Consider the following 18,832-nt stretch of genomic DNA (forward strand, 5'->3'; position numbering starts at 1 on the left):
TGGCTTTTCCTCTTCCTTTGCTCCTCTTACATATTTAGTTTCTGTTTATTTTGAGGAGAAAGATACGCTATCGGTTATGTGAATGGGTAAGGGGGAAAATTATATTTTCCCCACCCACATGTCTTTAAAGTGTGGTGGGGAAAGGTCATGTTGTTGTTCCACTGGTGGATGATGACGAGGGCAGCTGTCATTCATTCGGCTGCTCTGCCTGGCACGGCACTCTTCACCTTTCCTGCTCCCCATTAACATTGCCACTTTCCAGATGACAGTACCACTGTGCAGAGAGGTTAAATAATTTGTGAAGGTCATGTGCCAGAAAGTATCAGAACCACTATTGAGATCCCGGTTCTAAAGTCTGGGCTTCTTCCCTTGCTACCTTGGCAGCCATTTGGAGCCTTTAAAATGTGTTTTTATCCAGGTTGTAAATTCAGTGATGAATGTCTTAAAAGTTTAAGGAAAATAAAAGGGGATTTCTGTACTTCTCCCAAATAGAAGCCACCATAATTAGAACACTCCCCCAAATGTGTGCTTTTGTGTCAACCCAATTGATTGGTGACAGGTAGCTATGAGCCAGTGCTAAGTGCACTCCTCGAAGTGCACACACAGGTTTTGTAGGGGCAGTGGTTGTGCTCTATGCTGGCCCTGGCAGTCACAGAGTGCTTCTTGCTAGGAAATAGAGGCTGGCTGCCCAGCAAGCTCAGCTGTGGAAAACAACCCTGAATTCCTTAGTCCATATGAGGAGTGAGAACTGGGAGTAGAGTGCGGAACCACTGGCTTCCTAGTGACTCTTCTCCATCTTCACTAAGCTGCAAGTCCTTAACTGACATTGAGACCCAAGATTTGAGAACTCAAAGGAACAGCACTGTAAGCAGAGATCAACAAGATCAGGCCTTCTTTCTCTAATAGAACCACATTATGAGCATAGTCTACAATAACTTTGTCCATATGCTTATTTCCTAAAACAAGATTTAAGTGTTACTTCATTTCCTTCAAAAGCAAAGACAGCACTGTGTTTTTACTTACCAAATGAATCACTTATCAAGCACTAGGGAGAATGGAAAGTAGCACCTAACTAACAGCATGAGTATGTGTACCAATTACTTGTAAATTCAAGCTATGAGCCAGTATATTCATTTTAACAAAAGCAAAAGGTAAAGAGGAGCACCATGTTTCACTAATTTTATCAAGTAATGTAGAAGTGAAGTCCTCCTTCTGAGTGAGTCCCAATTTTCTGCTCAAAGAGAAGAACTTGGGCAAAAGGCCTTCTAAACAAGGTGGTACAGGGCAGACAACCCTTAGATTTGCATGCATCCCACAGGATGGGAGACTCAGGGGCACCTTCAAAACCTTCTGTGAGGAACTTGAAAACTAATGAAACAGGTTTAATTATTTGTAACCTATTACTTGAAAAGAGTGTAAGCTTGTTTCTGCACAGCCTGACTATGGAAAGCAGTTTGTTTTTGCAAAGCAGCGCGTTCAGTGTGAGGAGCTGCCACCAATCTAACTCCTGTGTAGTTGGGACGCTAAAGTACTCAGGGCCAACCTTGCCTGCTTCTGCCCCGACACCCAGTATGTCCCTCTATTTCTAGCTCCCTAGGTCTGCTGTTAGCTCCCTGAGAGAATCCTCACTTCAGCCTCCAAGTAATGCCTGGTTTAAAGACATTGTTGGCTTGAATAAGGTCTACTTTCTGTTGCTAGTATAGCAGTTTATTAGTGCATTCCAAGATTAATCCACATCAGAGGTGAACTAATCATGGTCCACTTTGGCCCACTACCTATTATTGTAAATAAACTTCTGTTGGAACCTACCTGTGCGGCTGCCATCAGGCTGCAGTGGAGAACTGAAAAGTTGTGCTTGACCATTTGCCCCGAAATATTTACTGTGTGGCCCTAAGCTGAAAAGTGTCTTAATGTGAACAGTGCTCAGCACATCCTCAGGAAGTTAAAAAAAAAAATGCCTCTCATGTGATATACCTAAAAATAATAGACACTCAGTAAGTTGAAAAGTCTGTTGAATTTCTTGCAGATTTGTAGGCAGTACTGCTTTACGTTTGTGAATTTAAGCAAAAACTTTATCATCATAACATCATGACTTATTTTCATAGTTATGATAATATTTTTATATAACTATGTTATTTCTTAGACACCAGAAAGTCCAGCATGTCAGAGTGTGGTGTTCTTAGACTTTGAGCAACTCTGTGCGTTAGATCCTAACCTCCAACAGAAACAATAGCTTGACCTCCTAGGCTATGTATAAGGAATTGATGAATTAATACAAAGAACTTGAAACTAAGCCTCACACACATAGTAAATATTAAGTATTTGCTTTTATTATTGTTAATTGAGTACTTTCTGCTAGAAATCCTTAAAATGGTCTTCCCTGTTGTCCAGATAACTTAACAACCTGGTTCTTAGGCTGGGGATGTAGTTCAATGGCATAAGCACCTTCCTGGCAAGTGCAAGGTCCTGAGTTTGATTCCCAGTATACACACACACACACACACAACTGGTATTCAAGAGCCATAGCCTTTTCCCCCTCAGAGCCCATAGCTTCAGGAAACTCCTCCATGACTATCTTGAACATTCTCTTGCCTCTGTACAGTATTCATGTTTACTAATGTGTGAATGTTCTTCCTCCCCCTATCCGGTCTTCATCCATCAATAGACCCCACTGTTTCATATTCACATTCAGGCTACTTACCTACATGTATCCCTTGGTCCTGACTTTCGTTCAAGTGCTCAACATCAGAGAGAACTGCCTTTGTTTTCACAGGGAGGACTATGAAAGAAAACAAGAAGAGAACAGGTCACCTAAGGGCCTACTGCAGCCCCTCAACTCCAAAGACTGACCACTTGTTCCAGAACTGCTTGTTCAAGAAATATCAACTCACAGTTCCCATGGAAGGGTCTCTGGTCCCCCAGTCCCAATCAGACCTGCTCTTAGCTTAGTCTTTGTGCTTTTAGTTTTGTATTTTTCTATCTTTACTCCTCCTACTCCAGCACACACACAAGCGCACCCATGCTCATGCATACGCACATACAGATTGTAAATTTCCGAAGTACAGGAATCCAGGTGTGTTAACTTGTACCTATATCTGACCTACACCTAAAACAGTTTCTGGCAAATGATGAGTGTGTAGTCAGGTTAGATGTATGAGGAGAGTCTTCCCAGAAATAGTAGGATAGGACTAAGAAAGAGTGTAATACACATTCTATAAACAATAGTCTTTGGCATTTTTCTTCAGTAATTTATTGAAAGCAACATGGTTTGTCAGTTCAATACACAGTTCAGCACAGTTCCAAAGTCAATTTGCTTGAACTTCAATCCAATCTACTAGCTCTTGACTTTCCTTATGTGTGAATTGTGGTATTTGTATTTCATATTGTTATTGGGATAAATGAATGAATTTAAGGCAAAGCACTTACCTGGGTGTCTGGAACCATTATGGCTCAACAATTAATCTCTGCTGTAGTATTATTGAAGTTCTATCATGTTTACCTTTACTTGAATTTAATTTACATACATACAATCAGAATAAGTGATGTATAAAAAAAAAGGGGGAGGAAAAAACTACAGAAATTGCTGGCGCCATGCAGATACATTCTCTTCCCTATGTGTGCATCCCCTACACAGCATTGGGAGGTCATTCATGACCTCTCATTTTAGCCTTTTCTTATTTGTTTACCCTCCTGTCAATATTTTGTTGTGCTCACAGTAACACTAGTTTTTGGAATCTAAGATACAACACTAAACACATCAGCCATTTTATCTGGGACTCAAGCAAAATTTTAAAAGGTAATAATCTGACACTGGAGAAAAACGGTATTGCACTAATATCAGGAGGCCCACACAATACCATCCTCTGGGTCTTGAAGGATAATTTTGGCCCTAAATGTGTGTGTCCTGCTCTAACAGTTGGAGGGAATGATGTGGTAGACCTGTCTCACATTAGACTGGGAGTTGAAATTATGATTTTGGTTCAAATGTAAGATTTTGAACATACTAAAGCAACAATCAATTCTAATATCCCACCAGCAAAGTATCCTGCTTTCCCCACACCATGTTAAGAGTTCATGTGGGCTTTTTGCTTTTTGTCTTTGGATTAACCCTTTTGGACTTTAGGAATGCATGCAGAAAGCATATTTAGAGACTGTTAGCTCATCCACACCGACAGGAAGGGCTAGTAGATCATACTAGTACTCAGTGATGAGCACATTGTTAGACAAAAAATATTTCCTGTGACTGTTTTCACAAATTTGAAGGTTAAAAGGTCTTAATTTGTGTTTGCTTTTTGTTTAGGTAACTACTCCAGACCCCCAACGTATAGTGGGGTGCCCGGTGCAAGTTACAGTGGCCCAGGGCCCGGGATGGGTATCAATGTCAACAACCAGATGCATGGACAAGGGCCAAGCCAGCCATGTGGTGCTATGCCCCTGGGACGAATGCCATCAGCTGGGATGCAGAACAGACCATTTCCTGGAAACATGAGCAGCGTGACCCCCAGTTCTCCTGGCATATCTCAGCAGGGTGGGCCAGGAATGGGGCCACCAATGCCTACTGTGAACCGTAAGGCACAGGAGGCTGCTGCAGCTGTGATGCAGGCTGCTGCAAACTCAGCACAAAGCAGGTATGCCACTCAGGATAATGCTGGGCTGATGTTCTGTGTGTTGACATGTGATAGGCTCTGCTTCATTTCCCTAGAGTGCATAAAAATAGCTGAATATACTTTTGCTTGGCTGTTGGTTTTTTGATTTGGTTTTTGTTTTGTATTTTTCATTAAATATATTCTGTAATGTAAAGGTTAGAGAATTATGTTAGTGACAACACGGAGGAAGGAATCTGAGAAATGGGCACGTCATTTTCGTTGGAGGACCTCAAAATGTCTATGGATACTCACTGCAACCAGTAAAACAGATCCTGTGTAGGACAGTGTCTGTAGTTCCATTTTAAAAAATGAGTTTGAAGTAGGAAACACTAAAGCCACAAGTTATTTAAAATCTGACATCCTGAAAAAAACATATCCACATCTCCACTTTTTTTTACTTTATCATAAGAGTCTTTATAAAATAGAAATTTTGAGTGTGTACCTATATGTGTGTTGTGTTTTGGTCTAAATGTGTATGTGTAGGATTTATACATTGCACATCCTTTGGTTACGTTTTACTTTTCTGGTCATACCACCTTATCTGTCCAACTCAAAATATGGTTAATAAAGCAAATACAATGTATAAAGAAGTTTAAGATGATAGAACAAGTTTAAGCTTCTATTACTTATTTGTTTATAGGCCTAATTTCTTAAATACTTGGTTCAAATAAAAATATAAATTATAAGTTTATAAATCAAAGATGACTATGTTTTTTAAAAAGCAGATGTAAATACATTTTCAAAACAAAGCACACTGAAAGTTGTACCCCAGTGGTGTCATCAGAATAAAACATAGATTCTAACCTTTGTGAAAGGGAACTACTACTATATAGCAAAAGCATATGTGTGTGCACACACGCATGTGGGTGTGGGTATAGGTGTATGGGTGTATTTTTAAATGTGCCCTTTGTTCCTTTCTCTGAAGCTGCTATTTTGTGAAGGTGTGAATTCCTTCAGTCGCATTGTTTGCTCCAAATAATAGGAAGTTTCCCTTGAGGAATTAAAATAAATCTTCCCCTCTCTTCCTCCCCTCCATCCCGTTTACTTCTCTTTCCCCTCTCCCTCTTTCTCTTCTACTTCCTCCCTCTCTTTTTCTCCCTCCCACATTCCAGTCATTTAAAGTCTATCTTCTGTCTTGCAGTTGAACCCATATAGAGGCTCCAGGGCAGTGATGGCAAACTTTTTTAGAGTTTTCAGTGATAATAGCCGATTGTGATGTGTGTTCCATGGGTTTGCCACCACTGCTCTAAGGACTGTTTGAATAAACCTGTCTGTGAAGGCTAGTTCGGCTGTCCAATTGAAGCTCTAATTAGATTTAAATGGATTGTCGTGGTTGGAACTCATAAAGCACAAGTTATTTTCCGTCTGTTAAGTAAAAAGTATGTGATTGCTTTTGGCATGAGGCCTCTGTTGGTGATTTGAGAGGAAGAAAACCACAGAGATTAAGGCAGAATTCGGCTTGATTTGTCTTTCTGTGTTCCCTTTCTGAATCAGTTTGAATTAATTTACAAAAATACATCCAAGCCTATCTTTTGTTTCCTTGTCCTAATCAGTAGAGCATTCCTAAGTCTTGCCTTCACAAACTACCCACTTAAAATCGGGCTATTTATTTTTTATCTTACCAAAATCAAATCTATAAACTGAGATTAGATCTGAAATTAGATCTAAGGTTAAAGAATAAATCTGAAAATACTTCTTTTCTCTTTCCTTTGCCCTCTTCTCCACTTTTTTCTTCTTTTAAGGAATTTTACCAAGTTCCACAGTCTGGCCACAGGTAGATTCAGAATATTCTGCGTATTTACCCCATTCTGTAAATGCTTCATGCTTATGTGTGAAGCAACAGGTAAACAGGGGCTCAAACTTGTGTTTTAGAACAAATCCAAAGAGAAGCTTCTGTTCTACTTTAAGCTGGCATACATTAGGTCACCTGCTTATCCTAGCCAGTCTGGAACTGGTGGACATCCCATGTTTTCTTCCCAGCACCCAACTATGGCAGGTCTCAGGTTCCTAAGATGCACCAGGCTGACCAGCACGGGTAGGTAGCATTGCTCCCTGGGCTTGCCAAGGCAGCCTTGGGCATTTTCACTTAAACATGCCATCTGGTTGCAAAAGGAACACTCAATCCAAAGATTCAAAAGATCTCACGGGAAATCTGTCATTGAGGGGCTTGTTATTCTATTTTTTGTTGTTGTTGTTGCATTTGTTTATTGGGTGATTTTGTTTTGTTTTGGTTTGGTTTGTATTTTTAGTAATGTGCTACAGAAATCAGCACTGTGTTGTTTTTCTTCTTAACACTTCTGTGGCAATTTAGAAGAAAATCACATGCCACCCTCTGGGTCCTGTCTGCATGACTTTTGGCATTACTTCTTTCCTTCATGCCTAAGAGGGAAAATAGTAACTGTCTCCATAAAAGCAATGAAATTACCTACTCTGGCCTCCATTCCCCCTTTGCTGTTGTTTTGTCTAGAAATCTGCGTTATGTCTTCTGTCATGACTATTCAATGATCTTTCCTGCCACACACTTAAGATGCAGTCACACCTACATATACCCCGAGCAGCATGGCATGTGTATGACATGAGACTCATGCAGTAGGATGATCTGGGCTGCTTGCTTGTGTATAGAAGAGGTTTCATAATGGCATTGCTAAGCCAACAACTATCACTGTTATTTCCTTCCGTTGAGTATTGGTAAATCACAATAACTAGTAAAATACAGCAGAATAATTCACAGAATTTTCCACCTAAACATGATATGGTCATTTCAATATAGGAATACTAATTTCAATTCAGGAATTACATAATAAAAAACATCTCTCCTCTTTGCTACAAAATGATATAATACCAGATTCTGTCACCATTTTGAAGTTAAGTACTCTTAAAGCATAATATTATTACTATATTAGTATTACTGTTATCATTTGATGTATATTAATGATAACATTGTCATATATAGACTTAATTGCAATTGGTACTTGCAATAGCGACATCCCTCACCTTTTAGGTAAAATAAAGCAGAATTGTCAACTAGCTTTGTTTAAACAGTAAATTTATTAACTGTAGTTTCACTATTTTTATGAATTCTTGATGCAGAAAGCTTTCTAACAGTTTCATATTCCTTATACATTTAGCCAGCAAAAGCAAATGAACATTTTGTAATTGAGAGCTCTAAATTCTGTAAACATGATCCTTAATGTGGACCAACAAATATAGAATTCTCCAAATATAATCCTCAAGGTGAAAAAACAACTACAGAATGAAGTAAACCTACTTATTCTTGGGAAATTTTCTTGTCTTCCTTTGTACTTTTTCTTGGCACCTTCAAGGTCAGTTTGAGTCAATAGGAAGTAACAATGGGGAAGAAAGGCATTTATCATCAGCTGCTGATCCACAGGCTCTGTCCTTTACCAACTCAGGAGTGCTGTTTAGACCCACAAAGCTCGTTTGGCTGTGTCTTGCCAAGCCACATTAAGCAGCTGTGTAAAATGAGTTTAAATGGCATGCATCAGAGTAAAATCTCTTTCACTGGGGCAGAAAATCAATGTTAGCTAACCAGCACGAGAAGAGCAAATCTGTACTTCAGCCAGTAGCGTCCATACAGCTTCCTTAGAATACAACACCTCCTCCTTAATTAAAAAAATTAAAGAAAAAAATGTTGAAATTATGCTGTGCAAGTCTTACAAAGCACACTTGGCAAAGGCTTATCTCTGTAGTCCTGTGCCTATTGGCTGTGAATTTTGCTTTTCATATCTGCAGAATTCTTTCTTTAAAAGGAAGAAAAAAAGTTTTATTTATATTTTAAATCTTTCTGTTCCACTTTGTAGTGCACATAGCCTCTTGTGCATTTTTTTCTAAAGCGGAAATGAATACAAGAAAACATGTATGTTACATGTCTTAGTGCTATGGGCTCATTGATTTGATTTTCAACATGCTTTTGCTTTCCTTATGTGAGCACATTTCCTTAAGTGTGCTCATTGCAGCACACTTCTGTTGTTGGTTTTGTTTTTGGTTTCTTCCCCCATTGACAGATCTGTCAGTGAAAGTAAGACTGATTATTTGAAAACCAACTTTCAAAATCTCAGTTTCCCTTTAGGAAAAGAGACAATAGCTTAGACTTTCAGGAGCTCAGTATTCAGTTTGTCATAATGGCATCTTCCTCGTGTCAGAATCCCAAAAGACCTGGAGCCTGTGAAAGAATCAGAAAAGGACAAATTAATGATGAAGGTGGGGTGTGAGTTAGTGTGTGCCTGCAGATAGAAGCAGAAAGATAGTGTAAAAATGAAGAATTATGGAAATTGTGTTTCAGACCTTCTCAGCTAAATTGAACATAAGATAGTATAAAAGCAAAAACACACATTTAACTAGTTAGAAACCATCTTACTAATTTTTTAGGGTGTTTCTATAAGCGTAACACCCACCTACTTTTTGAATAAGTTAAACATATGAATATAGATTATTTCTTCATTTTGACCTTTTGAGTGAAGAAATTCTTCATTGTAGTTATGATAGGAAATCAGTAGATGTCAGATGTCGTCTAGGGTTAGGTTGGTTGTGTAATGACGCCCAGCCATTTGGAATTGAGGGTTTATAAGTAATAGCCATATGGAACTGGTATACTTTTTGCCCAGAAAAAGCATTGCAGTGTTTAGTATTAAAGCAGTAATTATGGAATATTACTTTGAAGATTTGAGAACCAGAATTGGAAATATTTTTTGGTTTTAGTAAAACCCCAGTGCTAAAGGTTTTCTATAGCCAGGTTGGAGGATTCTGGGCCATAGTCTGAACATAAGAGAGTAGACTGCCAGAAGTTTGGGAAAGACCTCCACCTCCTGAAGATGCCCTAACATGAATTCCAGACTATAATATAACCTTTAAGATTCTTTGAATGACCGCATGGTCTGTAACCTTGACACACATGTAAAGTAACTTTACCTCAGTTGTTTTTGTGGTTTGTATCCATTCTTTATATTTCTGCCAAATAATTGATTTGTGCATCTGGATGTTTTAGAACTATCTAGGTTTTTGTCTTGAAAATAAGCTCTGAAGAAGAAACATGCCTTTACTGAATCTGCCATAGGTCTGTCAAGCCCCAGATCTTTAAACTAGAGTAGATGGATAAACAGATTTTAATCTCCTACAGCCTGTTGTACCCAGCATTTTACATAAGCTTCAAGAAAATGTTAGGTGATAGACTATTTTTGTCATACATCTGGCACGATCTTTTAAGATTTTTATTCTGTTTTCATAAGAATAGATTCCATTTCAATTATACAATGGTATTATCTTGAGCTGGAAAGAATTTGGACACTATCCAGTCTCTACTTCGTGACCATGTAGTGGAGGAAACAGACTTCAGAGTTACACACCCTGGTTCACTGAGTTAGAGATAGTACTCGCAGCAATTGCAACATCTCTGTCCTACTTTATTCTACCAAGTACTATTCCTAAACTGAATTTTCGTAAGGTGTTTGAGTCCTCTTTTGTGTCTACTGCGAGTCCTACTATTAGAAACCAAGTATATATCTGAAGTGGTCACTCTGCTACATGTGCATACCTGCACCTCCAGGCAGCATGAAGAGTTTGTTACTAGGGCCAGTCGCCTTCCCACCTACATAACAGTTACCTGTTGACACACTGATAGGTTTGGATTTGGGGCCTTTTTTTACCCTTTAATTACCCATGCTGATGTTGCTTCAGCATTTAACATTATTAAGACTGGCATGTTGCTGTTGAAGAAGTCTGAGTCATAGAAGAGGTAGGATTATATGTATGGTTACATACCTGTGTAGTAAGGGGACAAGGTCCACCACTCTGTTGCTATCCCTGAGGAAATCCCCAGTGAACATCAGAAAAAAGAAAACTCTCAGATTTCCTAGTTTTTAAAAATTAAGTAAGTAAAAGGACAAAATCAGCTTGAAGTTTCACTGCTTTTGATTAGGAGACTGATGTATTAAATACTAAGAATATAACTATAAGTACCTACATCTTAATGATCATATCATACATAAAATTAGGACCACTGAAATTTGTTGCTTAATATTTTTGGTTTAAATCAAATAAGAAATTGGAAATTTTAAGTAATACTGTTGTTATATCTTAACCACACATTAACAGGGCACATAAACTCCACAAAATCTTAGCCAAAGATTGCTAGGTAAGTAGCTACTCAACTCCTGAAATGTCTGAAGAGTAGCTGGACATCTTGTACAAGGATGCAGCCAGCAAGGATGCTGACTCTGCTGAGAGTCAGCTGGATCCCTTTACAGAGACTAATGAGTCGTCTGACTTGGGGTGGACAGTTGCTTGTATCTGTGGTTCCTGTGCATCTCACGTCCATATGCCTTCCAGCAACTGTTCTTTATGGAGATGCATTTGTAATTCAAACCCTGTGTTGCTGTTTGCCAACAAGGCACTTTTTTGATATTATTTTCTTCTGAAGCCAATATGACGCAATTCTGCTGATAGATGAGGAACCACCGATGTGGAAATACATTAATGGAAAGAATGCATTAAAATGTCAAAGAGAAGGGGCAGAAAACTTGTGAATGTGTCAGGCCTGGTGATAGTGGCGTCTCTGTGCTAAAGAGCGGTGAATGATTTGTACTAACTAAGGTTTGGCCCTTTGGATTTTCTACAGGTTTAACACAATAGCTATGAAAAAGTCACATTGAAAAGATTTCAAAAGCTAACAGTGTTCATTTGTTCAATTAAATATAAGCCTTCGCATTATCATATAAATACTCTGCTTTCATCTTTTGGTCCTCTTTTCCTTCAAAATTTAGAATTTCAATGAGTATTAGTATGTTGGTATTGAAGATTATGATTTCAATTAAATTTTCTTGAGTTACAAAACTATTTTGGAAGCCATAAACCTAAATCTTCAATTCAAAAAACAATAAAAAAAAAAAAAAAAAAAAACAGAAGAGGTTTTAATGACCTCAAGGAGTCAAATTGTGAAATGTACAGCAGACCTTGAAACACAGCCCCAGGAGGATCAAGATCTGTTGCACTAGTTTTAACAAATCCCCTGGACAATTCAGGTGTAGAGCACAGGCTCAAGCCTCAGGCTTAATGCATTGATGACAAGCTTAGGGAAGAAAGAGGACAGAGGTGCAACCAGGGCCTTTATTTTTATGTCTTATGTGGGCACTGAGGAAAGCAACTAGAACTGGCCCACTGGATGAAGTTAGGAGGAACGTGGGTGGGAGCAGAACTGATACCTTAATTTCAGCAATTAAAGTTGATTTGGGGCAAAGTTTGTCTCCCTAAATCTGTTTCACTTTTTTGCCACTTGGTATCCTGTGGGACATCAGGATCCTCCTCCTGAAAGTATTCAGGGTCACCCCCAAGTCTCTTCATTTTCTCACTTGTGAATCTCTGTGTCCCTGTCTGATCTTCCTGTGGCTGGCTGCTATCCTCTCCACCTGAGATTGCTTACGGTGACTGTGAGGGATAAGGGCTCTGTGCCTCTCTTAAATGTCTAGCACACTTGTCTTTACTTCTGCTCTCAGTACTATTAGCATCTCTACCCAAATGTTCACATACACTCACACTAGACTTGAGATCTAGAACAAACATCATGATCCACCCACTCCTGAAGTTCACCAGCATTGCCCAGCAAATCCCATTTATCAAAAGTTAATCTCAGCACTTGGGATGCTGAGGCAGAAGGATTGCCATGTATGCAAAGCAAACATGGGTTACAAAGTGAGTTCAAGACAGCCTAAACTGCATGGCAAAACCTTGTCTACGTAGGTACATAGGTAGGTAGGTAGGGAAGGGGGTTGCCGAAATCTTACATGTATCAGGTGGTGGTGAAGGCCTGTACTATCCCCTTACAGTCTTTCAGGGTGATACTGGAAATGGTGAGGTTTCCTATGCTGAAGGTAGTAGGAAAACTGTTTAGGTGATAGAGTTACGTTTATGTTCTAGGCCTTAGTATAGTCCAGTTTGGAAATTATCATGGATGACCTTGTAAAGAGCAGCAGTAAGAGGCTAGATTCTTTGGACTGCTCATGGGTATCTTAGTTTAGTGGAATTAAGGCCTGAGACACACCTCTGAAGTTACTTTTTATCTGAGTCTTTGTTATTTTGAACTTCACTTTTGCCATCACATAAATTTAAATTAAACTCAAAGCCATGAACCAGTAAGGTTCTGTCTCTTGCTCTGGAAATTAATTAATTGTTCCATGTTATGTTTGCTTGTGAAGATCCGTACAGGTGGGCCTGAGTCTATTTCTCTGCTGCTTCAGAGGGAGAGGGGCTGGTGAGGACATGAGGAACTATAGGTAGCCCAGCCTTCCAGCCTTACCAGTAGCATTTTCTACCCTAATTTTGAGAAGTATATTGTTTTATCAAGTTAAGAAACTTTGTGACTCAGGCCATCTTTAGCTTAGGAAATCTCTGGATTTTAAGAAGATTTTTGAAAACTCAGAAACAATTTTATGTTCCCTAAAATAAAAACATCCTTTGTTAACAAAATACTGCCGTGATACACCATATGGGATGGAGAACTGAAGACCAAAATTAATTTTAAGGTAACTGGCTCATCCATTGAAGGTACAAAGGCTCTATGTCAGGTTGAGGCTTGTGATAGGGTAGGGCTGTTTGGCAGTATATGCTAACAAAGTCACTACTGCTCCATTATGGGGGGCTTTTTGTTTGATTTTTGTTTTGTTTTGCTTTTTGTACTGGGAATTGAACTTGGGACCTGATACTTGCTAGGCAGACATTTATGCTACTAAGCTATATCCCTGGCCCCTGCTCCACAGTTGAAAAGGTCTGTCTCTTGAGCTGTTGAAAATAAAGCTAAAGACATTTCTTTTACCAGAGTAAGTGGGGAGTTGGTAATGTATACCTGGAAAATGACTATTAATTGTGCCTCTAGTATTATACAGACTGTCTCAGAGAAGATCACATTTTGGCCAGCAAAAAAGATTAGAAAGTTGTATGGTGGGCTGCTCAGCTCTTGGTTTGGTTTGGTTTGGTTTGGTTTGGTTTGGTTTGGTTTGGTTTGGTTTGTTAGTTTGTTTGTTTCTGCCACTTTCTTCCAAGGCACCATCATTTCTTACCTGGACCCTGGCAGTAGCCTTGTATGTGAGGGTCCCACATTTATTCTTTCTGCCAGAAAAACCCTAATCTCTTCCTTTTCCTCCTAGAATAAATATGAAACCTCACAGAACTATGAGGCTCCCGGTCTTGTCATGCCTACTCAGCTTACTCGGGCCCTTGTATGTGCTATTCTTTCCTCTTCGTACATCCAATTCCCATCTGACCCTCAGATTTATGAAAGCAGTACACCATCCCCTCTGGGGAACTGTCTGCCATTTTTATATAATTTCACACAGTGCAGTGACTTTACTTCCATGCCACATGCATGACTGCAGCTTCCCATTGGTAGTTATCTTGTTTGTCATTTGTTTTGGCCACTATTATTTCCCCTGTCCTCAAGCTTTTGTGCAACAGCCACCCTAGACAAATGATTATAATTGCTAAGTAGAAAATACTTCTGATTAATTTGAGTTATTTCTAGTGTTTCTTGTTAACCAAAATCAGTAGAATAGGTTTTATGTTCTGTTTTGTTTTGTTTTTTACACAGTATGTGGTAATGTACTTCATAAGAATCTATAGTTTTTAAATCAGGGGCACTTTGGTTTTTCTTTGTATTCATTTAATAGTACAAATACTTCTTTGCCTTCACAAGATTGATTTGTAGCCAGAACTACTGGCTTGTTGAGATTATAACATTATGTTTGCCACCAGCATTGCTAATACAGCTGCTCTAGGCATGCTGATTGATTAGCCACACCAAAATTTGATTCTAGCTTGACAGCCTTCGCTGTTTCCATTGTATTCTTTTGAGGGTATACATAGTACTTTTCTCTTTAGATGGTAGATTTAAAATAGATTCAACTGGATTTTTCCTTCTTAGTACTGTTTTGAAACATTTGCCATATAATTCTTTCAGAAATCTGTTTCACCTGTGATGTGTATAAAAATAATTTGTCTATAAAACATTTAAAATAGGCCATCCTGTGTAATATGAAATTGTTACTTTATTTCTCCAAAGTAACATATAAAAATATATTCTTGTGCTATTGGGACTTTTCAAAATTTGTAGTTTTGGCTCTAACTGTTCAGTATTGGCCTGGTTTATTTTGTCAGTAAGCAATCTTTTCTGGCTTCATAGCTCAGTCTACCCCTACATTAGCAGCCTGTATGGAGAAAGATACATATTTGGCAGTTGTGCCCAGTATGCCAATAAAAGGTGTGTTGCTTTATGTTCACTCTTAAACTAACTTAGAATGGCATATGCAGTGGATATGCTGGAATCCTGCAGAGGACAGCTTCCCCACCTGGGCCTTTGAAGGGGCTTCATTCGTATGTACTCTACAAGGTTTCTGTCAAGTATCTTTAACTGCCGAATTCAGTCTATAGTGGGAATGTCTATTCCCCTTTCTGCTTCACCCTGAACCTCTGAAAGTTGTCACTTTAAAATTGATGTTTGTTTCCACCCCCCTCCAAATTAGCCCCTTTTTTGGCAGTTAGAAATGTAATCTCTGAGGAATCTTCAAAGTGAAAAAAAATCTATAAAATGTATAAAAATCTGAAAAATCTGTACATGGATGTGTACAGAATGAAAATCATGAGTGCTTCCAAAAACGTATTTTCAGTTCCCTCTTCTGTATTATCTTCCTTATGATAACCTACATTTTGTTATGACAGGTCTTACATATACCTAGTCCAATTCAAGACTGATTTAAATGAAGTTCTTGTGGTTATTCTGCAGGTCAGCATGTTTATGTCACAAGCCCCACATCATACTGCCATAGAAAGAGGGAGTAATACTATGGGGCAGGCGTGGCCCAGGTGAGCAAGGGCTGTGCATTCAGCAGACTGATTCATCACACCACCTGACCTGGTTATCTTCACAATACATTGTCTAGAGCTTAGCGTCTGTCACCAACACAAAATTAATTGAAAATGTCTATCAAAGTATGAATCCCCCCACCTGCCTAGATATATGATGGGCACCATATTTATAAATGACAGATTCAGAATCTGTCAAATCAAGGCATCAATAATCTACCCAGAAAACTCTCTAAGCATATAGACCCCTACAAATGATAGCCCAATGAGTCTCTGCACCAAAAGTCTGAGCAAGACAGTCTGCTTTTACATAGTGAAGATGGTTTCCATTGCCGCTGTGAGGGACCATGATTCCCCAGTGACCAGCTGCTGTGCTTGAGACTACACACAGCTTGCGTTCCTGGGAAGATGGTTTCCTTTTGCTGCCTGCAGCACACAGAGGCCACTGTCTAGATATGGATGTCCAGTGAACCATTTTTGTCACATGCACTACCATCCCTCACAATATAGCACCTCTCCAAAGTCTAGATGCCAGGAAGCCCAGAGAGGGACTGAGAAAGCACTGTGGTATTTAGTCATCTTTCTACAGTTAAAGACTTCATAAATGAAAACGATAAAACTGTGTCACACAGGTAGCATAGTGCTGTTAGACTTTTATCAAATGTTAGCAGAGTTAGAGGACCTCTGGAGAAAGAAGTATGATACACTGGACAGCAGTGACTAAGAATGAGCAGTGGTGTTGTAGGAAAGAACCGTAACTAGGGTTGGATGTTATTTCATTTAATCATTTGCTTGTTGAATTTTATATTCTGATTCTCTGTTCTACCCTATTATAGACAAGTCTCATACATATTGGTTACACTCTTTATGAAACAATTTGATGAAAGCTTGAAAAGGTAACATGCTTTACAGTGCCAGTGTATAGTAATAAATATGTTCTCTATCAACTCATTGCTTTTACATATGCTTTTATTAACCATTCTGTGCAAAGGTTAATTGGGCCTAGATCTCCTTCTCACAAGGCTCAAACACCTAGAAGAACTTATACATATGAAATTGAACACATCCAGGAGGGAGCTCAGTACTGTACAAGGCACATGTGTGGCTTTCATCAAGATGGCAGAGGTGACTTCTAGCCTGGAAAAAGGAGAAAGGGTAATACCCACTTAAATGGATCTTAGAGAAAGGATCAAAATTGAAACAATCAATAACTTGGAAAAAGTCTTCCAGAAGATAGCCTGTTCGGAAATAAAATGTGCCCGAGTGGTTTACCTGCTAAGAAATTGAGAGAATGACCCAACAGGAAGTGCTTCTGAAACTGACATGAGTGGTGAATTATTTAGTATGGGAGTGAAAACGTCAGAAGGGAACCAGGATACTTGAATTAGTACCAGCAGTTCTCAGGATGATGCTGATACCCAAACCAGATAGCCTGTGTTTGTAGCTCCTACACAATACCCTTAGCCATGTCTGATGATCTACAGGGTATCTGATGCCAGCGGACAAGCTCATGTCTGGCTGGGCCTTGTAGTCAACCCTCCATAGTAACCCAAGTGGGTCCTCCGCAAGCTGAGGCTCCAAGTCCTGAATAACAGACCCTCTCTCAGACGTTTACTTCTGCTCTCCATTTACCAGACTTCTGAGAATGAGCTTTCTAAGCCATCATTGAATATTGGTACAGAAGTTCTTTGAATTGTTTGTTATTAGGGAAAGGCAAATCTTAAGCTTTTAATACTTTGATTTTTTCCAACTAGTCCATGTTTATTTGAATTTTTCTACAAGGCAGAAAGTCTACTGAAAATAGATACATTAAAAGAATAGTAGATTGGTTTCAGAAAGTGATTTATATTCATCTTTTAAGGAATCTCTTATAAAATGTTGACTGTGAGCCAGAGATTTAGCTCAGTGGTATAAGCACCTGCCTGGCAAGCATGAGGTCATGAGTTTGATCCCCAGTACCAAATAAATAAATATAAAATATTGATTGTTAATACATTAAGAGCTGCTACCTGATAGTTTAATGATAGTAGAGCAGGAATTAGAATTAATGTGGAACAGAGAAAGCCTTCTTAGCTTTACTTTTAATAGTAATATTACTCACCAAAATGTTGAAAAGTTTTTAAGGATACCTATTCACATAAGGAACACTTGACTATAAAGACACAGCTTGGTTTCTTTTCTCATTGTTGAGACAAACTACCCAATACCCAAAGTTGAAGGCAGAAAAGTTTATTTTGGCTCTCACAATTTGTAGAGGTTTCAGTTCATAGTTGGCTGGCTGCAAGGCAGGATGGCATGACAGAAGGACATCACAGGAAAAACAGCTCATGGCAGGCAAAAGGTAGCGAAGTGGCAAATCAGCAAATGACAAGCAGCAACAGCAATATTCTTTCTTTCCCTTATATTTTATCTGAATTACCTGGTCTTAGGGTGCGTAAGAGCACATCCTGGGTAGGACACCCTTAATTCTCACATTAAACTATGAGTCCATCATAGCATCACATCCTTAATCTAAGGATCACACACTGTAGATCCAGCCACCTCAGAAAAGCCCCACATATGACCTCATGAAGCTTTGGAGCGCCTGCTAGATGCAAGCCTTAACAGTGGAATATTTTAAAAGTTTTTACCATACTGGCACTATCTCATTGCATTAGAATTATTCCCAGGAGAAGACGACCAATGAGCCATTTAAATCTTGCCCCTACCCATCTCATTATCAGTAAGAGTACCCTTTTCTTTGCAAGGATAAAGAAAAGTTGTCTCTTGCCAACCAACCATAGGACAAAACTAAATTGGTAAGAGGTGATGTCATCATGTGTACTGTGAGGGGCAACTGTTGTGCCAATTAGGGACACTAGCTTATATAGCTAATCTAAGTGCTTGTCTTCTCCTGTAACAGAGAAGTTCTACCAAGAATGAGTAGAACTCAGGTGTCCACTATGTAATTTGACTAATAAGAAATTGCTATGTTTCTAATAGACTCTTAACTTGGAAAAGTTAAATAGAGTTGAGGGCTTTAGCAGTTCCTTCTCACTTCATTAAATCAGAAAATTTAGGGCAAAGACATTTTTCAGTAATATCCCCACTTGTTTTTTCTTTTTTGACATCTGGTTTTGATGTGAAGATGCTAAGTAGTGTTAATTAGACAGGTCTTGTTAAACCTTAGACATTAATTTTACTTGCTTTTGTAATTCCTGTTCTTATTTCAATTTCCCTATTCTTGTTTATATTTCTCTACATAACTAGTAAGTTGGAACAGTCGATATGATTATGAATGTGTAATTTATTTGTGTAAATGTAATAGATGAAGTTTTTGA

At 38.8% G+C, this 18,832-nt stretch overlaps 1 protein-coding gene across 5 annotated transcripts in view; it reads left to right on the plus strand.

The window, feature by feature from the left end:
- Positions 1 to 18,832, plus strand: part of Arid1b (AT-rich interaction domain 1B) — a 417,341-nt gene that overhangs the window by 344,402 nt on the left and 54,107 nt on the right. For all 5 annotated transcript variants that reach the window (XM_063232938.1, XM_063232940.1, XM_063232936.1 and 2 more), the window contains one exon: positions 4,301 to 4,628. In XM_063232938.1, the coding sequence (XP_063089008.1) occupies positions 4,301 to 4,628 (328 nt within the window). The remainder of the gene's footprint in view (positions 1 to 4,300; positions 4,629 to 18,832) is intronic.

Source organism: Cavia porcellus, unplaced genomic scaffold, assembly GCF_034190915.1.
Source record: "Cavia porcellus strain 051 isolate PalLab524CR breed Dunkin Hartley unplaced genomic scaffold, mCavPor4.1 scaffold_22, whole genome shotgun sequence".
In the NCBI taxonomy this organism is placed as follows: domain Eukaryota; kingdom Metazoa; phylum Chordata; class Mammalia; order Rodentia; family Caviidae; genus Cavia; species Cavia porcellus.